This window comes from Budorcas taxicolor, chromosome 5, assembly GCF_023091745.1.
Source record: "Budorcas taxicolor isolate Tak-1 chromosome 5, Takin1.1, whole genome shotgun sequence".
In the NCBI taxonomy this organism is placed as follows: domain Eukaryota; kingdom Metazoa; phylum Chordata; class Mammalia; order Artiodactyla; family Bovidae; genus Budorcas; species Budorcas taxicolor.
The window spans coordinates 74,632,241-74,657,461 of record NC_068914.1 but is presented as its reverse complement, the minus strand read 5'-3'; the positions used below and the strand labels follow the sequence as shown (position 1 = coordinate 74,657,461).

General features: G+C 55.5%; 1 protein-coding gene and 1 long non-coding RNA gene across 2 annotated transcripts; one reads left to right on the top strand and one right to left on the bottom strand.

Annotated features, from left to right (window-relative positions):
• The first annotated feature begins 1,420 nt into the window (after window positions 1-1,420).
• On the top strand, window positions 1,421-23,270 carry ASIC1 (acid sensing ion channel subunit 1). Its single transcript, XM_052640237.1, has 11 exons — window positions 1,421-1,782; window positions 2,385-2,580; window positions 19,714-19,864; window positions 20,458-20,585; window positions 20,882-21,032; window positions 21,372-21,428; window positions 21,895-22,048; window positions 22,443-22,534; window positions 22,730-22,809; window positions 22,897-23,001; window positions 23,166-23,270. The coding sequence occupies exons 1-11, from the start codon at window positions 1,421-1,423 to the stop codon at window positions 23,268-23,270; spliced, it is 1,581 nt and encodes a 526-aa protein (XP_052496197.1).
• LOC128047849 (uncharacterized) lies at window positions 9,125-16,720 on the bottom strand. Its single transcript, XR_008199362.1, has 3 exons — window positions 16,679-16,720; window positions 14,072-14,127; window positions 9,125-9,248 (listed from the first exon to the last, which is right to left on the bottom strand). It is a non-coding gene; the product is annotated as an uncharacterized LOC128047849 (long non-coding RNA).
• Window positions 23,271-25,221: the final 1,951 nt, after the last annotated feature.

Genomic DNA, 25,221 nt, shown 5'->3' with positions numbered 1-25,221 from the left:
AGACACACACACCACAGTCAGACACAAGCCACAGGGCCTCGCAAGCAGGGAGACGGCTCCGGGACCCGAGGGAGGCAGCGCCGCCGAGCGCGGGCAGGAGGAGGGGGCGAGGCAGCGGAGGGAACCCTCGATCCCGTTCCCCGGTCCGGGGTCCCCGCGCGCACACCGGCCCAGAGACACCCTCGCAGACACTCGTAGGCGCGCACGCGCACCCTCTCCCCTCCCCCGCCGCCTCCCCTCCCGCCGCCTCCCGGCCGGACGATGGATCCCTGCAGATCCCGGGGCTGAGAGCACCGCGCGCCGCGCCGAGCCCGGGCGGACCGAGCCGAGGCGAGCGAGGGAGCGCGCGCTGCGGGCGGGCAGACGGGGCCGAGCCGAGCCGGGCCGGGCGGGCCGCTCCCTGCAGGGCTCTGCGCGGCGTGCCGCGGCGGCCGCCGGCTCCCGCTCCGGGCCATGAGCCCCTCCGCGGCTCGGCGCTGAGCCCGCGTCCGGCCCCGCGCCCCAGGACCCGCCGCCGGTTGCCGGGTTCCCGAAGCCCCCTCAGGTGGGTCTCCGATTCCCCCGCCTTTGGCTGCGGGACTCCCCAGCGTCCGGAAGCCGGGACTTTCCTCCCCTGTCGCTTTCCCCAGCTTCTGGGGCGCCTCAGTGGCTGGGGAGGGGGGCGGGGGCCGAGCCGGGCATCTGGCTGCGTCGAGAAGCTAGACTGGGGTGGGGGGGTTTGCGTCCGGGGCGGGGACAGCTCGTTGTCATAGGGAACCGCCCCCCCCCCATTTTTGTGCCGCCACCTCGGGCTGCCCTCTACCCCCCACCCCCCACCCCAAACATGCACACACAGCCTGCGCCGTTCTGAGAACTGGAGACGCCTGCAGGTGTGGACACAGGCTGGGCCCCTCTCTGCCTCCCTGGGGGTTTCTGACCCAGGTTTAGCTCGTGGGGTCGAGGGCGGGGGTGAAAACCCAGTCCTGGGGACACCCTTGACCAGGAACTCCTGAGGCCGGGTTCAGCCCATTTGGGGGAGTTTCCGTCTCCAGGATGGGGTGGACATTCCTGTCCCAGAGTGACCCCACATCTGGAGGAAACTCCTGTGCCTGCCTGTGGGAATATGGGGACTTCCCTCTCGTCCTCGGATGACCACATCTGGGGTCACCCCTGGCCCAGGAGGCTTCCCTGGGAGGGCATTCTTTTGGCCTAAACGGACCCCCAAGTCCCTGCATTGGCAGGAACCCTCTTCTGGGAGGGTGTCCACGGGGCAGCCACCTTTGGGCTTGCCCACCAGAGAAGTCTTCTGCCCCCAGAGGCAGTGACCTCTGGAGGGGGGGACTCACCCAGATGGACCCAATTGAAGGGACGCCACGTGTACTCTCAACCCAGGGCAGTGACTGACTCCGCACTGCTCTCCCCCCAGATCCCCTCGGCCAGGATGGAACTGAAGGCTGAGGAGGAGGAGGTGGGTGGCCTCCAGCCGGTGAGCATCCAGGCCTTCGCCAGCAGCTCCACCCTGCACGGCCTGGCCCACATCTTCTCCTACGAGCGGCTGTCTCTGAAGCGGGCGCTCTGGGCCCTCTGCTTCCTGGGCTCCCTGGCTGTGCTGCTGTGTGTGTGCACCGAGCGTGTGCAGTACTACTTCCACTACCACCACGTCACCAAGCTCGACGAGGTGGCTGCCTCCCAGCTCACCTTCCCTGCCGTCACGCTGTGCAACCTCAACGAGTTCCGCTTTAGCCAAGTCTCCAAGAATGACCTGTACCACGCCGGGGAGCTGCTGGCCCTGCTCAACAACAGGTGGGGGGCTCCTACCCATCCCCACTCCCAGACACCCCATCAGGGTGCTTCTTCTCTAGCCCGCCATACAGCCTAGACAACCCTGCCCTCCAGCCCCCGAAACCTGCCACTCACAGCAAAGGAACTGGGGTACTGCCAAGCACCCAGTTAAGGGCAACCAATCTCTGATCCCAGCGTGGTTCAAAACAGCTCTGCCCTTATCCAGCCTGAGCTGTGTGACATGGTCACACTCTCTGGAGGGACCTCTGCCCACCCTCTTGCTACTACATCTCAATTTTCTCCTCTCTTGGGAGATCTGGGCATACTGTCTTTAAAGGGTAGAAACCATGGTATGAAAGCCATAGTGCCTGCCTTGAGCTCTCTGCCCACCCACCCTTACCCCTGTGCTCAGATGCCCGACCCCTGGGCAGCCAGTGCAGATCCTCTGTCTTCTCAGATCCCAGGGGGCAGATCCTCTAGACACGCCCAGCTCTTCTTTTGGGCCTCTGCCCAGGGCTGGATGCTGCCCTTCCCCCAGAGTTGGGCATGGGACATTGGAGGCAGAATGGAGGCAGGAACTGAAGATCCTGCCAACCCATGCACTGCTCACCCCTGGGCTCCAGGTATGAGATACCAGACACGCAGATGGCAGATGAAAAGCAGCTGGAGATACTGCAGGACAAGGCCAACTTTCGCAGCTTCAAGCCCAAGCCCTTCAACATGCGCGAGTTTTATGACCGCGCAGGGCACGACATCCGAGACATGCTGCTTTCCTGCCACTTCCGGGGGGAGGTCTGCAGCGCTGAGGACTTCAAGGTGGTGAGTGAGTCCCCTGGCTGGCAGGGCGTGAGTCAGCCGGACCCCTGAGGAAGAGGAGACTAGGAGCCAGAGGGCCTCTGGGGAGGATGTTGTATGTTCCTAGGGTTCACTTCTGGCAGAAGGGGGACTTTGTTTAGTTCAGGGGGGCATTTGCTGTTAGTGAAGGCCTCAGCCTTGTGTCTGTGATGGCAGGAAAGAGAGCCTACAGTGCATAGATGTGTGTGTATGTGTGCATGTGTGTGTGCACACACAGCCTAGCAGAGCCCCCCACCCCATCAAGCTTACCTTCTGGGCCACAGGTGTCAGAGCTTGGGGTGGCAGTGGGTAAGCTGCAGCCTTGTTACTCAAAATGAGGTCCAAGGACCACCACCTGGGAGCTTGAACAAAAGGTAGAACTCTGCCATCCCATTTCTCAGACCTACTGAGTCATAATCTGCAGTTTAACAAAATCCTCAGGTGGTTTGAGTTAAAGTCTGAGCTGCAGCATGAAACATGGCAAATAAGGGAAGCTTTCTCTTAAAAAATTGGACAGGTAATTCCCTCTGTGCCACCCCTGCCCCTGGCCACACAGACACACACACCTACAGTGTCTGGTTGGGTTCCCCCCTGGCCACACACACACACACAGAGTGTCTGGTTGGGTTCCCCCCTTGCCAGCCCATAGTCAGGGTCTGAGGAAGAAGAGATGATTTGGGGCTCATAGCATGGCTGAACTGGAGATTCCCTTTGCTTCTTGAAGTAGAGATGCCCCACAAATACTCATACCCCCCGCCCACCACCACAGATGGGGCTGACTGGCATCTCATGTGACAGGTGATTGTGAGCAAGTCATACGGGTTGCTGGAGGGTTAAAGTCAGGCAGAGTGTGGAAAGGGACCAGAGGAACTGGAGCCATGTGTGAAGAAGAGTACCAAATGTGAGGATGATGCCTGGAACTCTTCTGAATACTCTCTAGGCTCTCCTTCAATCCCCTGGATGAATAGTCATATTTATCTCTATTGAACGAGTGCATAAGCTGAGACAGAGAGGTAGAATGAGTTACCCAGCTCACAGAGCTGGTTAGTGAGAGACTCAGGATTAGAACTCATGTCTTATTCAGTCCTAACGTAGTGTGCTCTTTGCATTAATATTGCTGACCCTGGAGTTACCATGTTTACTTCCAATTCTGGCCATTGCTCTTGAAAGCTCAGTCTCCTTAGGACTCTTTTTCTCTCTGCGTGCGTGTGTGTGAGCTGCTCAGTCGTGTCCGACTCTTTGCGACCCCACGGACTGTAGCCCCGCCAGGCTCCTCTGTCCCTGGGATTTCCCAGGCAAGAATACTGGAGTAGGTTGCCAGTCCCTTCTCCAATTTTCTCTCCATACCTGTCCCTAGTTCTCTACTCTCAGATCCTCCCCCTTTGCTCCCTGCCCATTTTCTCCCACACTTGATTGCTTCCTCCCTAGCATTAGGGGAGCATGAACTGCATTTGTGTAGAAAGGTTAGAACCATGGTCATGCTTGTTTTTTCCTCTGAAGTTATACAAGACTTCCCAATCTCTTTAAGCCTTGCTCTGAGACCAGTTTCATGGGCCTTTGTCAATCCTGCTGGACAAAGCTTACATGACCACAGTCCTTGCTGAGCCAAGCTCATAGGGAGCTTAGTGTGAGGCAAGAACCATTTCCTTCCCACTTTTTCTTCCTCAAAGCAGGTGAGTGCTAGATTCCCCAGAGCCCAAGACCAGAGGGCTCCCAGACTCACCAACTGTATTTCCAAGGGTAGTAGAACTATAGATGAAGGCGGAAATGAAAGCCAGAGCCCTCCTCCTCTGCAGCGTATTTCACACAAGCAAAAGGGACCATCAAGAAAGACAGAGGGATGACCCTGGGTGATGGGATGGGGAGGTAGGCGGGAGGGGGGTTCTGGATGGGGAACACATGTGTGCCGTGGCTGATTCATGTCGATGTATGGCAAAAACCACTACAATATTGTAAAATAATTAGCTTCCAATTAAATAAATTATTTTTTTTAAAAAAGAGGGGATTTCTCTAGTGGTCCGGTGGTTAGGAGTCTATGCTTCCACTGCGGGGAGGGGTGCAGGTTCGATCCCTGGTTGGGAAACTTAAGATACCACATGCCACGCAGCCAGAACAATTTAAAAAAAGAAAGAAAGAAAACCCATTAGATCGAATGGTTTGTAGTGTTTGGATAAGGACAGGAATTTGTTGGCTCGACCTGGGAAGGTGCTAAGGCAAAAAGTGGGGTTACCATTAGGTCATAGAAAGTATACAATTGAGGCTTCATTTGTCCTTTATGTCCAGGAAGATTCCAAGTGGTGATGCTAACATATATTTGGTTCATGGAAATTGAGATACTGAAATGTGATTGGTTCATGTTGTCTGAAGGGACAACCCTACACAATTAGATGGAGATATGATTGGTCCACAGAGTTCCAGAGCAATGAGAATTCTTCTTCTTGCTGGGGAGAGATACCTGGCTAGAATCCCACAGCCCCAACACTGGCACTTCTTGGTCCTGGGTTGTCAGGGAAGATTAGGTTTTTGCTGTTTCTAAGCCCATGTGAAAGACCTGACCCTGAATCTAGCTGGATCCGAACTTCTCAGATCTTCCTTCTACCCTCTCAGGTTGCCCTCACTGCAGTCCCTTTCTACTCTGCCCAAAGGGATGTCCCTGCGCATGGGAGTCTGGCTGACATCTCCCTGGTGGAGAAGAGTGCTGGCATTCTCCAGCTCTCTGGCTCTAAGGGGCACAAACACTCATGTGTGATACTCCACCTTCATCCTCCTTAATTAACACCTGCCTCTCCATCCTTGCTAGTCTCTGCTAGGCCAAGAGGCGTGTATCCAGCCCCTGGACAGATGAAGCACTGACAGAAAACATCTGTCTGTCAGATCAGAGCTTAGGGAGACCATCCTGGCATCTTTTGTTCCCTTGAGAGTAGAGGTTCTTAACCAGGCATCCAGTGCCAGCTCAATGGGTTTGCAAAATAGAGCATGTGTGGACACATGTGAACTCTTCCACAGGTTCCAAGGACAACCTTCATCCAAAAACAGGACCCCTGAATCTGGAGGATGGTGCAGGGGGCATAGGAAGGGCATCCTGTGGTCCACCAGCTCCCCCGGTGGGGTCTGCCGTCACAAGCGTTTTCCCCAGATCTGCTTCTGAATCCTGCTCAACCTCGGGGATGACCTGGTGATTGAAGAAGTGGCTTGGCCAGGTCCATCCCCCAGTGGTGGCAGAGTCAGCTCAGGAGAGTGAGGGGAACCTGGGCTAAATCTGGGAGAAGCTGGTTTGGAAACCTTTGGGGACTGAAAAGGCAGAGGGCCATGGGGAAGAGCTCCCCACAGCAGCCCAGTTGGGTTGACCTCAATAGCTTTCTCCTGAGCTACCAAAGACCCACAGGCCCTGTCTTCCCTGGCCTCCTCTTCTCCTTCTTGATGGGGTGTTTGGTTGCCAGGGCAACAGGGTCTGAGACTCCACTCACCCACCCCACTTTGAGGCCAGCCAGGGCAAGGCAGGGCAGGGGTTCCATGGAGGGGGCCGGGGGCGCAGCTGTCTGCTGGTGTCTGGGTGGGGGCCAGGGGGGAGCGAGCACAGTCGCAGCTGGTGCCAGCCTCCAGCTGCACCTTATCTGTCCCTGGCAGTGAGAGCGCCGATGTGGCTGGAATGCTGAACAGTTCCAAGGGGAGGGGGCTGGCAGATGGTGGCCTAGTGTGCCCTATGCCACCCCCCTTCTCCAGCTGAGACCCAGAGCCTTCGCCTGGGGGAGAGAGAAGTGGGAATTCATCTCTGAACCCTGCGAGAGATGGAAGGGAGGGGCAGAGAATGGAAATCCCGGGGTGGGTGTGCAGGGGGATAGTCTTCTTTCAGGAGGGGGTGGACTTGGGGACAAGGGATAGGGGACAAGAATCTCTGGGGGACCCTGGAGTGGTTGCAGAAGCCTCTCAGAGGAGAGGTGGAATGAGGAGGTACACAAATAAATCCCCTCAAGGCTCTGGACCTGGGCAGGGAGCTTCTGAAGCACCTAGGGAAGGTGAGAGGGGTGATCCTGGGACCCAGAAGCGAGCAGAACCAGGCATGGTCGGTCCCAGGGAGAGCCAGGACTAGCAATAAGAGCTTCCTTATCTCCAGGGCTGGCTCTGCCGGTTCACTGACACCCCTCACTCCACACGACCCCACAGCAGCTCAGACCTTGGATCCCTGGGGAGGGCCTGACCTCACTCCCGGGGTCTGTTCCCTCCAGCTGGGCAGGGAGTGGAGCGGGTGCTGGTGGGGCACTGCTCAGACTGCTGCTTTCAGAGGAAGGAGGTTCATTGGGCTACCGTGTCCAGAAGCCTGGTGGTCTTTGTCTGTCGAGGGAAGCGGGTGCGGATGGGGGAGCATGCAGGGATTGCGGAGGGACAGGAGGAGCTGGCCGGCAGAGGTTAGGTTTGGGGAAGGGGCACCCCGCCCTCAGGCATTCTTGGGTACTTCCCATCTCTCCCTCCCACTCTCAGAAGTGTCTGAGGTTAGAGGGGAGGTGGCTGAATAGAGCCCATTGCAAGAATCCAGGGGACCCTGCATTGCGGTCTCTCTCATAACACACACCCACACACACCCCCCCCCACACACACACCCCCCCTTGGGTGACTCAGTTTCCTCTCTCACTTCCTCCCTCTCCTCCTCCCCCATACCTTGCTGTTTCTGACTCCGCCCCCCTCCCAGACAGCTGTCAGCTAAGGGGTTACTCTAAGTTAATTGATCTCCGGCTGTTGGCTAAAGTAATAGGGAGTTGATGTAAGTGCCTCTGGGGGCAGAGCCGGAAATGGAGGGGTGCGGAGGAGCCGCTTCCAAGCCTTGGGCTTTCTTCTGCCCCAGCCAGCGGAGCACTACCTCTAAGGTAGGGCCGCCTTGGCACCTGGTGTGCATCCAGGAAGCAAAGGGGAGGCCTGCTGAGAGGTCTGAATGTCTCTGCTGGCAAACTCTGGAGGTGGCTCGGAGCATGCTTCAACTTTGTTGAAGGCAAACTGAATTCCTGGGGATGGTGAGGGAGACTGGATGTTAGGCACGAGGGCTGGAGTTGGGAGAGTCAAGCTTCGCTGAATTCCTTCCTGTGACCCTCTGAGGCCCTTAGAAGTGCCAAGCCCCGTGCTGGGCACCAGGGGGCAGTGGTGAGCAGGCCGACGGTGTCCCTGCCCTCAGGGAGCTTAGAACCACGTGCTGTAACCCCAGGAGGCACAGAGGGCAGGGGCGGCGCTAAGGGAAGCCTAAGGGTTTCAGAGCAGAGAATCACGTGCCAGGCATGAGAGGTCCCTCATCATCTGGGTGGAGTCCTTCCAATCTCCCCAGCCCAGCTCAGCTATTCCGAATCTCCAGTTCTACAGAAAGTATGGTGTCTCCCCACCCCAGCCTCCTCCCGCTGACGACCAGTCTAGTTCTTGTCTGTGGTCAGGCTCCGGAGGGAGGAGCTGTCCCTCACTGTTCATCTGAAGTGGCTCCGAGAGTCTGTACCCTCCGCTGAGAACCTTGGGATCAGAATTCTGGTGAGGGGTTCTGGGAGGCAAAGCAGGGAAGGAGACAGCTCACAGGAGAAGGGTGTCTGGTTTGGGTGGAGGGTGCAGCTGGGCACTGGCGTTCCTGGGATCTCTTTTGGGCATAGTTTCATCTGGCTCCATTTCTCAATTTCCTCTGAGCCAAGGGGGCTCTGAATGGATTTTTAAATTTGCCAGGGGGCAGCTTCTCCTTCAGCTTCTGGGACTCTCTGGCTAGCCCCTGGTGGCTCACAGGTGGAATGGGTGTGCAGTACGTTTCCCAGATATGTGCATCAGACATCTTCTTTGTGGAAAATTTTGAAATGATCATGAAACTGCAGTGTAGTTTCAGTCACCTTGAGGGGAAATTCCCTTAGGAAACTCTAAGGACAGAGACGCTCACCCCAGGCTCTCCAACACCACTCCTAAAGGAGAAGGAGGGCAAGTTGTGTCTTTTCTGAGCTCCTATGAATTCTTGGAAAGATAACCCTTTCCCGATCCTCTCATCTGCCCCCTCCATGTGGCTGACAGTACTCGAAGCCTGGGAGGCTGGGCTGTATGGCTGAATATTGAGTGTCTCTGGTGTGTCGGCTCTTTCGTGCCTGGCTGGGAACATCCCTGGGGAGAGAAAATGCTGCAGTGGCCTTGACCCTGGACAGCAGCCAGCTCAGGCTTCCTCACCACACGCCGCACATGTGCCCTAGGTATATGAGAAGCCGTGTGCACCTCTCTATGTATGTCTGAAAGTGGCAGTGTGTGGATGTGGATTAGGGTGTGATGTGGACAGGGATGGCTGTGCATGGGAGCACACGCAGCTTGCTTCATGTGGCTGCAGGAGAGAGCGTGTGTGCCCGTGAACCTCAGCCCCATGCAGAGCACATATCAGCAAAATCAGTCCTCTCTTTTGGTCACGCTTTGCAGTTTACAAATTCCCTTTAAATCCTGTGATCCTTATAATTCTGGGAGGCAGGAAGATGTTAATATCTTCACTTGAAAGATGAGGAAACTGAAGTCCAGAAGTGTTACATGACCTGCCCGAGGCCACAGAGCCAGTAAATGCCAGAACATAAGCTTGGCTTCAGATCTTCTATGCCTGATTCTTTGTGGGTGACGGCAGAAGTGGGGATGTGTGTAGTAGAAGAGGGTGTCCAGCTCCCCATCTGTAAAGAGACAGTGGAGGTGAGACAGGAAAGGGAAGCAAAAGAAAGTAAAAGAGAAGATCCCCAGTCTCAGGATGACCGCACCATCTTGTGACTCCTGCTTCTTTGCTGCACCATTTGGCCAAGTCCCAACCTTACAGGGGGCTTCCCAGGGCCCTAGTGGTAAAGAATCTGCCTGCTGATGCAGGACACATGGGTTTGAACCCTGGGTCAGGAAGATCCCCTGGAAGAGGGCATGGCGACCCACTCCAGTATTCTTGCCTGGAGAGTCCCATGGACAGAGGAGCCTGACAGGCTACGGTCCATGGAGTTGCAAAGAGTCGGACACGACTGAAGCAACTTAGCACAGCATACGCAGCACAGCCTTAGATGGACCCACTATTGGCTTCCTCAGCCACGCTCTACCAGAGGAAGTCACATGACAGGCAGGCTCAGAATCACATTGTGTTCATGACCAACATCCTTATAAGGGCCTGCAGCACTGCCCTGGCAACCCCACTGTGTTTTCCTGGTCGACCTGCTCTCCCCGTGATTACTGTAAATTTCTCCGTGCTTCTCAAAGCGCCACCCTTCCTAGCCCTGCTCTCACCCTTGGCAGATGACCTCGCCTCCTGCTTCGCAGGGAAGATAGAAGCCTCAGACAAGATCTCTCTGCTTCTCTGGGTTCCTGCCCCCGAAGGGGAACATCCATCTTATCTAAGCTGAAATCTCAACCTATTCTTACCGTCTGATCTCCTTTGACTTTTGAGGGAATTTTACCTTAAAGATCCTGCCTCTCCCTCCTTTATAGTCAGTCTCTCTCTCTCCAGTGGAACCTCCCCATTGATAGTGAAACATGCTTGAGGTTCTTCCATCTTAAATGTATAGCTATAATGACAGCTAATGTTTATTGAGCACTTACTATGTACCAGGCTTTAGGTTAAAATAAAAACAAAACAAAAAATCTCTCAACTCCACTACCCCTCACCCCCACCCAGCTCCCACAGTCTCTCTCTGCTTTCTTTCACAGACAATATCTTTACAATTGATGGATAGATTCCACTGTCTCCATTTTCTTGTCTCGATCTCACTCTCTGACCCACTCAGGCTGCCTTCTTCCCCTGTCCTCAGCACTCCGCCAAAATGGTTCTCGCTGAGGCCACTAGTGACCTCCAAGTGTCCAAAATCCACAACCGTTTTTCTATCCCTGATATCTCAAAAATCATTCAAAATGGTTTACCACCACCTTTATCTTTTTAAGCAAGTTTGCTTTATTTATTTATTGTTATTATTTTTGGCTGTCTTGGGTCTTCATTGCGGCATATAGACTCTTCAGAGGTCTGCTGGCTTCCTCTAGTTGCAGCGAATGGGGGTTTCTCTCTAGTTGGTGCATGCAGGCTTAGTATTTCCCCCAAAGTGAAAGTGAAAGTCGCTCAGTCGGGTCCGACTCTTTGTGACACCATGAACTGTACAGGCCAGAATACTGGAGTGGGTAGCCTTTCCCTTCTCCAGGGGATCTTCCCCACCCAGGGATTGAACCAGGGTCTCCTGTACTGCAGGTGGATTCTTTACCAACTGAGCTATCAGGGAAGCCCAGTATTTCCCTGACCAGGGATCAAACCGTCATCCCCTGCATTGGAAGGCAGATTCTTAACGCTGAGCCACCAGGGGAGTCCCCCACAACCTCTTTTTGCATGACTCTATTGCCTGATAACTGTATTCTCTTGATTCCCCGGCTTTGTCTCAGTACTCCTGCGTCTTTGCCAGTTATTCTCTTCCACTTGGCCATTAAATGCTGGCACTACCCAAGTCTCAATCGCAAGCTTTCCTCTCCTTCCAAATCGTGATTTAATGGTACAGCTTGATGAATTTTTCATTCGTATATTTTTATACTGGTGTATTTATGTAATATTTTATATATTATATCAGTGTGTACTTACATTAATATAAAATTGTAAAACATGTCTAGAGTCCCAGAAAGTTCTTTCAGACCCTTTCCTAGTCAATCTTACCCCATAAGAGTTAACCACTGTCCTGGCTCCTGTACCCTCTGTGTGTGTGTGAGCTCAGTGGAGGTAAGGTTCACCAGCTCTTTTTTTTTTAATTAGAGGATAATTACTTTACAATACTGTGATGGTTTCCCCAGTTCTTAAACTTCCTAGACTATGTAACATTAATGCAATATATATATGTTTGTGTTGGTCTTCTTTTGCTCATGACTACGTCTGGAAGATTCAGTCTCTGAGTTAATATATAGTTTGTTCTTTTTCAATGCTGTGTAGTACCTCATTATGTAAACAGCATAAAATTTATCCATTCTACTCTTGCTAGACATGTGGGTTGTTCCTAGTTTTTGGCTATTATACATAAATTTACTGTAAACATGCTGTTCTTGTCTTTAGGTTGCCAAATGCACTCATTTCTCTTGGGTCTATGACTAGGAGGGCTTCCCCGAAGGCTCAGTCAGTAAAGAATCTGCCTGCAGAACAGCAGACGTGGGTTCGATCCCTGGGTTGAGAAGTTCCCCTGGAAAGCGACATGGCAACCCACTCCAGTCTTCTTGCCTGGAGCATCCCGTGGACTGAGAAGCCTGGTGGGCTACACAGTCCATAGGGTCGCAAAGAGCTGGACACGACTGAAGTAACCAAGCGTGCACGCACAATGACTAGGAGCTGCGGTTAAATCATAAGTTCAGGTTCTGTTTAGCTTGAATGGATACTACCAAATCAGGCCATCTTTCTGTCTTTTCTAAAAAACTTTATATTCTATTCCTGAGCGGTCTCATCTTTACTCGTGACTTCAATTACCATGTATACACTGACAACTGCCAAATGTATGTCTCAGCCCAGCTCTCTCCTCTTAGCATCAGCTCCAGTGGCCAATTTTTCACTTAACATCTCCACTTGGATCTCCCCAAGGCTCCAAGTCCCCAGCATTATGCAAAGCCAAATTCATCATCTTAGCTCCCAAACTTGTCCTGTACTTGTGTTGCTGATCTAGTGAGCCATTTACCCACTTATGCAAACTAGAAACCCTCGTGGGCACTCCATCTCCCTCTCCTCCCTAACCAGGTCTTCCGGTGTTGCCTCCTGAACATCTCCACTCCATCTCCGTGTTTGAGGCCACCCCATGGCTCCATGTCTCACCTAGACTGCTCCAGTGGTTTCCTAACAGAACTTGTAGAACCCCTCAGTCTCTTCCAGAGTGGTCTCTTTAAAACACTGCTCTGATTGCTTGAAATCCTCCCATGGGGAAATGGACCAGAATCCTGACCCTGAGGGGTCTGGTCCTGCCTGCTCTCTGGCCACATCCCCCTCCTCTGAGCTGTCTCCTCTTGGGACTTTGCAGTGACTCTGTGTTCTGGAATTTCACCCCCACCCCCACCAACACATACATAAGCAGACCTTTACCTAATTACTTCTCCTTATTCTATAAGTATTTACCTGGCTGTGTTGGGTCTTAGCTGCAGCATTTGGGACCTTTCATGTGGCACATGGACCCTCTAGTTGTGGCTTGCAGACTCAGTAGTTGAGGCACTTAGGCATAGTTGCTCTGTGGCATGTGAGATCTTAGTTCCCCAACCAGGGATTGAACCCCTGTCTCCTGCATTACAAGGTGGATTCTGAACCACTGGACCACCAGGGAAGCCGTCCTCCTTATTCTTTAGATTTCAGTCCAAACATCACTTTCTCAGAGAAACCTTCCTCAGTTTCGAGTCTGGGTCAGATTCTCCTGTCATTCACTTCCACGAAATCATATTATTTTTTTCATAGCACCTATCATACTTTGCAATTAAGTATTTATTTTTGCAATTAAAAAAAAAACACACTGTCTCCCCCACCTGATAATAAGCTCCGTAAGGGCCCAGTCCTTTATCTTTTTCCCATGGTGCTCAGCATAAGAACACTCAGGAAAGACTTGATGAGTAAATGCAAAAATGGAGACGGAAGGGACTTAGTGAGGAATGACCTACTTATAGTGTCAAGCCCACTGCTTGCTCTCCAGGAGACTTGAATGGGTCATGTGCCTCAGTTTCCCCATTTATCAAATAGGGAGAAATTACTCAAACTTGCTTATTTTGCTGGGTTTTATATATGAATCCCCTGAGGCATCAACTGAAAAGCAGGAAATACTTCCATAGAGGTGAGGGGTGGGTGGAGTTAGAAAGAGATGTGGAGAAAGTCAGAGGGAACTGGGTGGCCAGGCTCGGCTTGAGAGAGGTCCTGGGAAGGCAGTAATGGGAGGAGTTACATCTTTGGACGGAGAGTGCAGAATTGAGTGTTGTTCCCAGAGTATGTGCTGCTTGGGCACTTCTCCTGGGGCCCCCTGTGTGTGCTGGCGGGGGAGTCTGTGTGTTCGGCTTAACCCTTTCCACATCTCCCTATTACTGTGACAAATGTGGATTATCTACCTTCCGAAACAAGATGAAGAGAGAATGTTAGAGGATGGAGGAGGGAGGAAGAGCAGTTGAGGGGTGTGTGTGTGCGTGTGTGTGTGTGTGTGTGTGTGTGCGTGTGTGTTCCTTGCCCACAAGAGGGCTGAGTGTAGGTGTGGGTGTGGGTCTTTGTGTTCGAGTCGGGGAAGAAGTGTCCAGCCACAGCAGATCTGCTGCCCTCAGAAGCTGCTCGGTGTGTGCTTGCCCTGCTCTCTGCCGAGGCCCAGCACAGGGAACTTCCCTGCCTTGGTTTCTTCCCTCTGGAAGTTCAATCTACTTCCTCTTCCAGGGAGGCTGCAGGAGGGGAACGATGCCCTCTAGTGGGCTTGGGGTGCAAGGGCAGCTGCAGCTTCCTCAGCCCAAGCCTCAATTTAGGCTGGCCCACCCCCAACCAGAGTCTGGAACTCACCTCTGAAAAAAACGGCATCCTGGGCATGCACAAAGCACTCCAAGAGCTGAGGTCTGCTAAGCAGGAAGAAAACGCACAGGGGACAGGAACCAGAAAAAGAACCCATAAATTCATACAGGAGAAGCCTGAGGACAACAGCTAAATCCAGGAGGTCTCGCTTCATCTCTACAGTGACTTAGCGTTGGTTGGCCTGGGTGTTCCTGGTCTTTTCCTTCCTGTTTCTCCACGTGGTCCCTGCGTCCTGCTCTTTCATTCTCACGGCCCCTCTCCTTAAGGAGCTACTGATGACTGTGCATGCCCGAAGGGACTTGAGCATCCCTGGATCCTTCAGTCTGTTCTGAGTAGATACTCACTATGCCCTGGAATCAGGGTAGGCTTCTTTGAGGAGATAGCATGTGAGTAGGGTCTCGAAAAATGAGTAGAAAGTTTCCAGAGAGTCCAGGGAAGGCATGATACTGTGGATGAGCCTAGTGTGTCTGTGGAATGAAAGAGGGCATGGTGGCTGGGTGCTGGTTGCTGAACTGGGTAGGGTGGGGAGGTGAGGCTGGAGGATAAACTGCCAAGGCCTTGTAGGTTTCGGGGTGTAGGGTAGGGGTTCAGGGATGGGGAATTGAATTTTACCAAGAGGCCCTGGGGAGTGAGAGAAGGTCTTGAAGCAGAAGAATGGTCAGAATTACACAGCATGGACTAAAAGTGGGGAGAAACTGCAGGGAGGCGGGGAGTGAGGGAGACCAGCTGGGAGGCATTTGTTTACAGGAAAGAGGAGGTGGCCAGTCTGAGGGCAGTGGCTTAAGGATGGAGAGGGACCAGATCTCGAAGGCTGCTCTTCTTCCGGGGCCTCTGTGTCCCTGGCAGCAAAGCTGGGGCCACAGATCCCACATCAGTCAGTTCTGCTGGAGCCTGGCACCTTGCCTCCCATCCTTGACACACTCTAGGGTCTCTACATATAGATGGAGGAGGAGAGATGTGTGGGAGCAGGGAGGGGCAAGGAGGAAAAGGAGGGGAAGGAGCCTGGGGCTGTGGGTTGGTTAAGGACTAGAAGGGCCCAAGTAGACTTGCCTGACCCCCACTGTCCCTCCTCTGGCCCTGCGGAGGAAGGGTTAATTTGTTTCCCCTCCCTCCCCTTCTCCTCCCCTCAGGTCACCTTCTAGGCCCTGGAGACTTGGCTGGTGGCTCAAGTTCCTCAACCAGTGGCCCTGAGTAATCAGAGCACAGAGGGGCCAGGGGCCTGGGGGTGGGGACTGATGGGAGCAAGAAGAGCATCAGAGGCGCAGGGGCTGAGGGTACTTGCGAGGCTGAGGATTTAGGGGTACCCCAGGTTGATTCCCAGCACTCTCTACCTGACTCAGGACCCTGGGGAGGCCTGCAACTGCTCCCCTGGACTGTTGGGGGTGGGCAAGCTGGGAGGGGGAGTGGTGATCTGCCAGGAAGGTTTTCAGCTGCCAGAGACAGGGTCCCTCCCCTCATTGCCGGGAAATGGCTATAAATGAGTCTGTGGTCAGTGAGAGACCTCTGCTAATGGAACCTGGGCTGCCCCCCAAGCCACAGAAGGGAGTGCAGCTCAATGTGTGTGTGTGGGTTGCTGACTGAAGCAGAGCAGGGGTCAGGGGAGGGAGGGGAGGATCCATGGTGTCAAGGATGGCTAGGAGGAACTGGAGGCTGAGGGAGCAATTAGGGGTTCAGGGAGTAACCGATGGTAAACTGTGGTCAGCTCAGTGATGAGAAGCGAGTTGAGAGTCAGGGGAAAAATTAGAGGGGACCTGGGGTCTAAGAGTGTATGGGGAGAAGTGGGGGATAAATTAGTTAATTGGGGAGATTATAAATCAGGGGGAGTTAGAGAATAATTAGAGCTTAATTAGAGGTACTGAGTGAGTATGGGGGCTCAGATAACTCAGAGGAAAGGCCAGATCAGGTGAGAATGAGGGTGAGAAGGCTGAGGGATGACTGGAGGGTGAGAGGGAGTCTGAGGGGGTGTGTGTATCTTGGGGGAGGGGCAGAGACTGTTGCTGGCTGAGTGAGAGCAGAGGACTCCGCTAGATCTCATCTCACCTGGAGAGGTGGTTACCAGGAGCCCCAGGGCTTCTCCAGGGTTTCCACTCTGTCCTTGACCCTGTCAGTCCTGCTGGAGCTGGCGACAGGCAGGGGGCTCCAGCCCCCCTCCCCTCCATCAGCCTCCCTTTCTCACTGCCATCAATTATTCATGGGCTCAGACACCCGCCCTCCCTGGCAGGGCAGGCTGGCCCTCCTCTCCACACCCCGCCCCACCTCAGCCACGCTGCCGCGGAGGCCCTGGCGAGAGAGGGGACGGCCAGCCGGGCGGCAGAGACCTGATCAGAGGACTGGAGGACCCTGCCTAGGGCCGCAGCCCTGTCCACGCTCTCCCGCCAACCTCCCGGGGCCAGGAAGGGGCCAGGAAGCCCCCGGAGAAGATGCCCATCTATATCTTCTGCTCCGTGTCGCTCTCCCCTGGGGAGGAGGCCCCCGGGCCCTTGGGAGATGTATGGGGTCCCCGTCGGCGGCAGCAGCGGGACAGCCCCGACTCAGAAGAGGAGGAAGAAGAGAAGCAAAAGGAGGCAGAGAGGAAGGAGGCCAGAGAGGGGGACTCACCGATGGACCTGGTGGCCTTCGCCAACAGCTGCACCCTCCATGGCACCAACCACATCTTCGTGGAGGGGGGTCCTGGGCCGCGGCAGGCCCTGTGGGCGGCGGCCTTCGTCCTGGCACTGGGAGCCTTCCTGTGCCAGGTAGGAGATCGAGTTGCTTATTACCTCAGCTACCCACATGTGACGCTGCTAGACGAAGTGGCCACCACGGAGCTGGCCTTCCCGGCGGTCACCCTCTGCAACACCAACGCAGTGAGGCTGTCCCAACTCAGCTACCCCGACCTGCTGTACCTGGCCCCCATGCTGGGGCTGGACGAAAGCGACGACCCGGGGGTGCCACTCGCGCCCCCAGGGCCCGAGGCCTTCTCGGGGGAGCCCTTTAACCTGCATCGCTTCTACAGTCGCTCCTGTCACCGGCTGGAAGACATGCTGCTCTACTGCTCCTACTGCGGGGGGCCCTGTGGCCCTCACAACTTCTCGGTGGTGAGTGGGGCCCAGTGTCTGCCGTGCTCACGCGGACGGTGAGCGTGGCGGCCGTGCTGGTGACCGTCCTGCCCCTCCTCCCCAGGCCACCCACCTCCTGTGACATGCCTCAGAGACCCCTCACCCGGGAGCCCCAGGGTCTGCAGCTGGGCTCCATTTCCAGGGCTGTGCCAGGACTGCCCTCCCTGTTAGAATCCTGGACACACAGTTGGTAACTAGTTGCTGCCCCAAAGCCTCCAGCATCTCCCTAAATATCCTCCAGCGTGTCCAGCCCTTTCCAAAACCTCCCTGTGATCCAGCAGGGTCCGGACTGGACTGACTCTGTCACTGAGGTCAGCCTTCAATCTGGTGGCCAGTGCCTATGTGTGGCCTTAACAATTTTGACTGTCACCCCTGGACTGGAGCTGGCACCAGTGCCACCTGGTCTCTGGAGGTGCAGGAGAAGGGTGTGGAAGGGAGGCAGAGGGGTAGGGGTACCCCCTGCATCCCAGCACCCCCGTCAGCAGCATCCTCACATGGTCTTCCTGTGCTCCTCTTACCACGTGTGTGCATGTGTGTGTGTGCACATGTGTGTGTATGTGTGTGTGTGCGCACGTGTGTCTGAGGGAGAATAACAGGTCTCCTCCAAATCCTCCCCCTTCTGCTTCCAGTTCAAAGTGGCCAGGGACCTGATTCCCAGGGGAAGCCTAGGAACGTCTAGGGCCTTCCCTGGTGAGGGACCAAGTGACACCCCATCCTCTTCCCCAGCTCAGCTTCCAGTTTCATCTGGCCTGACAGGTGCCCTCCTGTCCCCTACAAGTGCCAGATGCCAGGCCTCTCCTCCCCATACACCCATCTCTCAGCCCCCCACCTCTTCCCTAGTGCAGGGGCCGGCTGGTGTTATCATGTCGGTGCATCGTGGACTGACTACAGACAAACTGGGACCTGGAGGTTTCCGGCTCTGGGCCTCAGACAGGCAGGGAGTTAGAGGAACACGAGACAAGGAAGGGGTCAACCTGGTTTCTGGGATCTAAGGGTAAAGGAGGCACTTCTCAAGCAGAACCACCAGGTGGCAGCAGAGTCCACTGGTCCTCAGCACAGCCCTCGAAGCCAGCGCTAGGGCTGTAGCTCCCAGCCTATCTCAGCCACCAGGAGTTCCTCACTCCCAAGGTGAGGGGTAGGCAGGGGTGCGTGTTCAGCCTGAAGTCTGTGACTCAATGCCACAAAGCCTGGTAGTGGGGCTGAGGGATTAGGAGTTCTCTTCCTCATCTCTGGACCTCACCCACAAAATGGGGGAATGCTTTTGTTATTTTTTTCCAGAGGGGAGAGGAGAAGGCTGTTCTAGGAAGGGGGCAAAGACTCTCTCGCCTAGCAACCCACACGCCCTCCCAACCCCAGTCCAGCCTGGGGTCTCTCTTTCTCTGGGCTGTGTCTGCACTCACCTTGTGACTTGCTTTGTGGACTCTGTCACCATCTCATAGGAGTAAAAGCACACTTGCCTCACGTAGGGGAACTTGGAGGCATTCTGGGAGGCTGTGGGGAAAGGACCATGAAGAACTGGTTCACTTTTCTCTCTGTGGCTGTGTAATCAGAGCTGAGTAAGGACCGCTCTGAGACACGGAGTGGTGGGGGCGGGGCGGTCCTGCCCCTGGGGCTGAGATCTCTTCTGCAGCCCTCACCATTCTGCACCAGCATTAGCGAATATGCCATGTTCTGGATAATTCTGGTGATAATAGAACAATGATGGCCATGAGGGGCTAATGGCAGAGGAAAGGAGCACACTTAGCGTGGTCTCTGGCAGAGCAGGGTTTCGAATGCCTGGGCGGGGGTGGGGGTGGGGGCGGAAATCGAGGAGAAGAGAAGATGTGTCTCAGAAGGCCCTGTGCCTGAGGAGAGGGTCCCAGGAGGGACCAGAGGTGTGGCAGATGATGGAGCTATGTATGCAGGGGCCCTGCAGGAAAAGGGTCACCCCTTGGATGGTTTAGTTGGAAAGACTAACAAAGGGACTGTTTACAGAGCTGCAGGAGAGTAAAGAAAAACAATGAGGGGGTCTGAGGCACCAGAAATAGTGGGAAATTGTCAGAGTCAAGCTAAAGGAACAGGAAGAGGCAACAGTGCTAGGCAGGAAGCCCCCTGGCAGGATTTGTAGTCAGGAAGGGTCTAAGCCACCTTCAGAACCCTCGCAGATAAATGGCCCAGTCTTTCCCTCCTGTCCTGGTAGACTACAGTCCATGGGGTGGCAAAGAGTCAGACACGGCTGAGCAAACGTCATGCAGCAGCTCCCTCCTCCCATCCTCTGATCCCTCACTGATACCTCTCCTCGGTGGAACCCAACCTGAAGCCAGTCTGTTGGCGAAGGCGCACAGGCAGCGCACCCTGCAGGGATCGGCCTTCCAGGGCACACAGCCGGCCAAAGGACGACGGAGTGGGTGGGAAGGAGGACAGATGGGGAATGGGCTGCTCAGGAGGGATCATTCCTAGAGGGCTGAGACTCCACCAGCTGGAGGGTCCGGAGACAGTCCCCGGTGGGCAGAGGGTACGGCAGGACTCTCAGGCTCTCCACTCTGCCCCGGCCAGGTCTTCACGCGGTATGGAAAGTGCTACACGTTCAACTCTGGCCGAGATGGGCGCCCACGGCTGAAGACCATGAAGGGCGGGACGGGCAATGGGCTGGAGATCATGCTGGACATTCAGCAGGACGAGTACCTGCCCGTGTGGGGGGAAACCGGTATGTCGCCTATCTTGGGGGGAGCCCCCTCCCTGTGGCTCCAGGCCTCAGCCTCTGGCAGGGGCTCTGAGGCAGGGCGTGGGCTCTCTTCCCTTCCTCCCAGCATCTCCAGCTCCCACTCTACCTGACGGCCACACTCACATTTCCCTGGCTCCCCTTTCCTGGCTCAGTTACTCTCCAAGGTAACCAGCCATCGCTTTCCACCCGTGGCCGCCACTCACTCTATAAATAACTCTGTCTCTTCTTGGGCTGCCTGCCGTCTGTCTGGTCTCAGGGGCCTTGGGACAGAGATATGGGGGAGAAGGAGGGAGAGCAATGGATCCTCTGAGACAGTGAGAAATAATCTGAAACAATGAGATATGTAACGGAAGCCAAGTAAGAGCAGAATTGTGCAGAAAATGCAGGGGTCACCAAGGCAGCATGGGGTTGGTGAATCCAGAAGGAGACCTGGGGAAGGGCCAGGGCTCCTTGGACTAACTATCCTCCCCTAGTCTCATTGTGGTCGTCTCAAGAGAGGGAGGAGGCCCCCAGCTCTGAGGAAGGTTAGGGAGGAAGAAGAAGCCCTCCCAACACACACCCCTCTCATCCCATAGATGAGACGTCCTTCGAAGCGGGGATCAAAGTGCAGATCCACAGTCAGGATGAACCTCCCTTCATCGACCAGCTGGGCTTCGGCGTAGCCCCAGGGTTCCAGACCTTTGTGGCCTGCCAAGAGCAGCGGGTGAGAGGGCCACAGGAAGCTAGTCCCAAGGGTGGGGCCTGGGGGCTCAAGATGGAGGTGGAGTGGTGGGCAGTCAATAATGAGAAGGACAGGTGAGTTAGAGCCTGGGTAGCCATCTGACTAGTCAGGAGCATGACTGGTCCAATGAATGGGATGCTTCGTAAACTCTGAGACCCTCAGAGGCTGCAGAGGGAGAGGGGGCAGGACTCCTGAGTTCTGCATCGTGTCAGAGGAGTCCATCAAGGTGACTTGGGGAGAAGTCCCCACACCCCCCAGCTCCCCGGCTCTCCCAGCAGCTCATCTACCTGCCCCCGCCCTGGGGCACCTGCAAAGCTGTTACCATGGACTTGGATTTCTTCGACTCCTACAGCATTACCGCCTGCCGCATCGACTGTGAGACGCGCTACCTGGTGGAGAACTGTAACTGCCGCATGGTGCACATGCCAGGTGAGGCCCTGGGCCCCTCAGCCCGCTGCGGCCCCCACCCGCTCCCCATGCAGGCCAGCCTCCCGCCAACAGGCGAGCGAGACCAGCTGGCTGCTCCTCACTCCAGTTCCAGCACAGTCTATCCCATATGGTTCTCAACTCCTGGCTGCACCCATAGGGATTGGTGAGAAGGGTCCAGGACAGATGGACTGTAGCATGGGTCACCTCCAGTACAGACTAGGCACCGACTATTCCTGCCCTCCCACCCTCTCCCAGCTTCCAGCCTTTAGGCCTCTGCTGCCACCAGTCATAAGACCCCTTTCGTCTCCATCCTGTACTGCTGTCTTTTTTCCTCTCCAGGGGACGCCCCATACTGCACTCCAGAGCAGTACAAGGAGTGTGCAGATCCTGCTCTGGGTGAGTGCCCTTGGCCCAAGGAAGTCAGGGGAGGGAAGGAGGTGCTGCCAGCTGTCTGCATAGGGGTCTCAGAGCAAGCTCTCAGGAGCTTCTAATAACTCCTGGATCAGGCTTCGCATGCACCCTTCTGAGTCTGACTCTGGCAAGGCTGGGCATAGCATCTCTAGAGGCCCTGTGAAAAATGAACAGGGGTCACCTGGGAGGGGTGGCCCTCACCTGCTCTCATCAGCACCTCAGCTGATTGACCCCAGAGCACCCTGAGAGAAGGAGATATGGGGATTAAGAAATATCCACGGGGAGGCTGGGTGAGGGATTGGCACTGCTGGGCACAGGGCTGTAATGAAGGACAAGTCAGAAAAAGAGAAGGGGGCTCAGGCTTCCTTTGGGCAGAGCCAGGGTGTGGGTGTTGGGAAGGTGCTGGCAGAAGGCCACCACTCAACTGGCACCTCTCACCTGGCTGGCACAGACTTCCTGGTGGAGAAGGACCAGGAGTACTGTGTGTGTGAAATGCCCTGCAACCTGACCCGCTATGGCAAGGAGCTGTCCATGGTCAAGATCCCCAGCAAAGCATCAGCCAAATACTTGGCCAAGAAGTTCAACAAGTCTGAGCAGTACATAGGGTAAGGGCTCTGGCTGTGAAGGGAAAGGGACGGGCCCTGTTGGGGTCAGCAGACAGGAGGAAACTGACAACACAGGGAAGGCCACCAAAGAGTCTCAGATGGGCGTGGAGGGAAGATCAAGTCAGAACACGTTCAGGAGGCACCCCTTTCTCATTCCTCCTCTCTTCTTCCTCGTGGCTGTAACTGGGATCGCCTCACAATTGCCAGTGTGTGGAGCGACTTTTCAGTTACCCCATCATGTTTAATCCTCTAAAAGGCAGGCAGGTAGCCACATCAACAAGTTTTATAGATACGGAGGCTGAGATTCGGTGAGGATAGCTTGCTGAGGTCACCCAGCTATTAGGGGACAGAAATGCAACTTGAACCGAGGTCTCCTCTCTCATTCCCTCTGCAGGGAGAACATCCTGGTGCTGGACATTTTCTTTGAAGTCCTCAACTATGAGACCATTGAGCAGAAGAAGGCCTATGAGATTGCAGGGCTCCTGGGTGAGCTGCTGGTAGCAACCTGTCCCCTTCCCATGACACGGGCATGGCGTGACACCCTACCACCTGAAGTGGGCTGCTCACCTCTGTCCCACAAGGCCTCCTCCCCTGCCAGCCCCAGGGGCCTTCTGTCCCAGTGAGCTCCGCCGCTCCCACTGTATCCTGACTCCCCTGACCTCCCTGTGGGCCCCCCTGCAGGTGACATTGGAGGCCAAATGGGGCTGTTCATCGGGGCCAGCATCCTCACGGTGCTGGAACTCTTTGACTACGCCTATGAGGTGAGTGGGGGTGGGGTGCTGGGGCGGGGCCACAGGAGGGGCGGGGCTCCAGACTGCCCACCCACCCGCCACCCCACTTCGTCCCAGGTCATAAAACACAAGCTGTGCAGAAGAGGGAAGTGCCAGAAGGAGGCCAAACGGAGCAGCGCGGACAAGGGCGTGGCCCTCAGCCTGGATGACGTCAAAAGACACGTGAGGGAGCGAGAGAGGCGCGCCCTCCAGCCCCATCCCTTCCCCGACCACCCCAGGACCACCCCTCTTGCCACCTCTTCTCCTTTGCCTCCCCCACGCCCCGGGGGCACCTGCGGCCCTTCCGATAACCGATAACCGGTCCCTGTCCTGTGCCCTTCCCCCAGAACCCGTGCGAGAGCCTCCGGGGCCATCCTGCCGGGATGACGTATGCGGCCAACATCCTACCTCACCATCCGGCCCGAGGCACTTTTGAGGACTTTACCTGCTGAGCCCCGAAGGCCACTGTACCAAAGGCCTAGATGGGGAGGGCTAGGAGAGCAAGGGGGCCCCCAGCTGCCCCCCACATCTGCCCTGGGGACTCACTCCCCTCTCCCAAGGCAGCCCCCCACTCCTGGGCGGTCCTTTCCTCTTGAATGTGGTGAGGAAGGAGTCTCGAACCACAGAGTCCTCTCCCCACCTCAATCCCTTTCTTTTCCTTTTTTAACAAAACTAATCTAAAACAGAAACTAAAAAGAGAGAATGGGGCAAGTGACCTCAGGCTGCCCCTCTCTGCTCCATGCTGCCTCCCACAGCTCCCAGCCTGAATTCTGTCTGTCCGGCTGTCTGTCATCTGAGTGTCCACCTACATTTTGCTGCCACCAGTCACCAAAGCCCCCTTCCAATGAGGGGTGGAGGGGATCCTTGGGGTCTGGAGTTTGGCCCCAAACCAGAGAATGTACCTTGAAGGGGAGGGCTAGTAGGGGGGGCTTCCCCAGCCTTAAGAGACCCTCTGAGCCCAGTGACCCCCCCCCAACCCCAAGTCTCCAGGCAGGAACCCTAGTCGTGTCTGTTCTCCCCCCACCACCTGGTAACCTGTGAAGTCTCTAGGGAGGTGGGGGTGGGGGATCCCCTGAAGAAGTGGAGCTGGGACACGATGTGGCCCTGGTGCTGTAGGCCACATCCTGATACCTGCAAGTTCACCCCCCACCCCAGAGATGCTGGAGAGAAATCGCAAGAGGCAGCCTTCCTCTGCCATCCCATAAGAGATCCAGCTGGTTGGCTTCCAGCTCAGGGAGCCGGGCACTGGTGCCTAACCTCACTGGTCCCTCTCCCCCAGGCCCCTGCAGAGGGCCACATCCATAAATTTTCTTATGGAATTCTCCCAAGTCCTCTTCTGAAACATTTGCTTCTCTCAACAACTTCATCTGCATTTTCTATTTCTATACGATACAGACTCTATATTGCTATATCTCTGTATATACTTTCCCCCGACTCTGTCTCTATTTCATCCCCTTGTCTCTAAGAACAACCCTCTCCATCCCTCCTACAAGTTCCCCTTCTGTGTTTCCACCCCTTCCCTGGTCTCTGAATGCCTTCGCCTGTATAAAGAGTTGGACTCTCCCCTGGTGTCTGTACTGTGTACACACATCCCTCTAAGAAGCACAAGGAGACGACACGCGCATTGTAACCTTCGCACTGTCTCGGTGGCGACATAAAGGAAGCTGTGAATTACAAGCTCTGCCTCTTTCTGGCCTCACCCTGTCCCCCCAGCCTGGGTTTCCTTTGCCTTCCCTGCAGCCTTAACATTCCCTCCCCTGCTCCACCCACCCCACTGTCCTTTGCCTGGCTGACTGCAGCCTCCCCAGGGAAGGGGCTGCTACAGCGAGAGTCCCCACCCCTGGGATGGAGATCTGCTCTGCGCACTAAGGCAAGGGTGGCAGAGACGGAGCTGTGAGCTGATGACTGCAACAAAAGCAGCAGGGTGTGGACCCACAGAGGCTGAGGTCTTCAGTCAGTGGCCTTTGCCTCCTTCTGGATGCCCAGGCCTCTTTGCTCACCTAATACCCAAGCCCATCCCTTATACTCCTGGTGAGGTACCGTTTGATAGTGGAACGAAAGAGACAGGCCTAGAGGGGACGTTGAAAGCTCTGCTATTCTGTTCCTCCTTTCCTCCCTTAATGAGAAACCAGCGAGATAGAGGACCTGCCATGCCCCTTCCACCAGGCACTCCTCCCAGGCCAGAGCCCTGCCCCTTCCCAGGCCTTCTCTGTCCAGCTGCCTCTCAGCCTCCAACCCCAGAACAAGACCTGTGGCAGGTCATCTGTGCATTGGCCTGGAACTGGAGAGTGAGGCCATAGGATCTTTGGCAACTCTTGGTTCCCAGGAGTTCCTTAGAGATCAAACCTCTCCAGAGGGAAGCAGGAGCAAGGCCAAAGGGTGTGCAGTGGATGGGGAACAGCA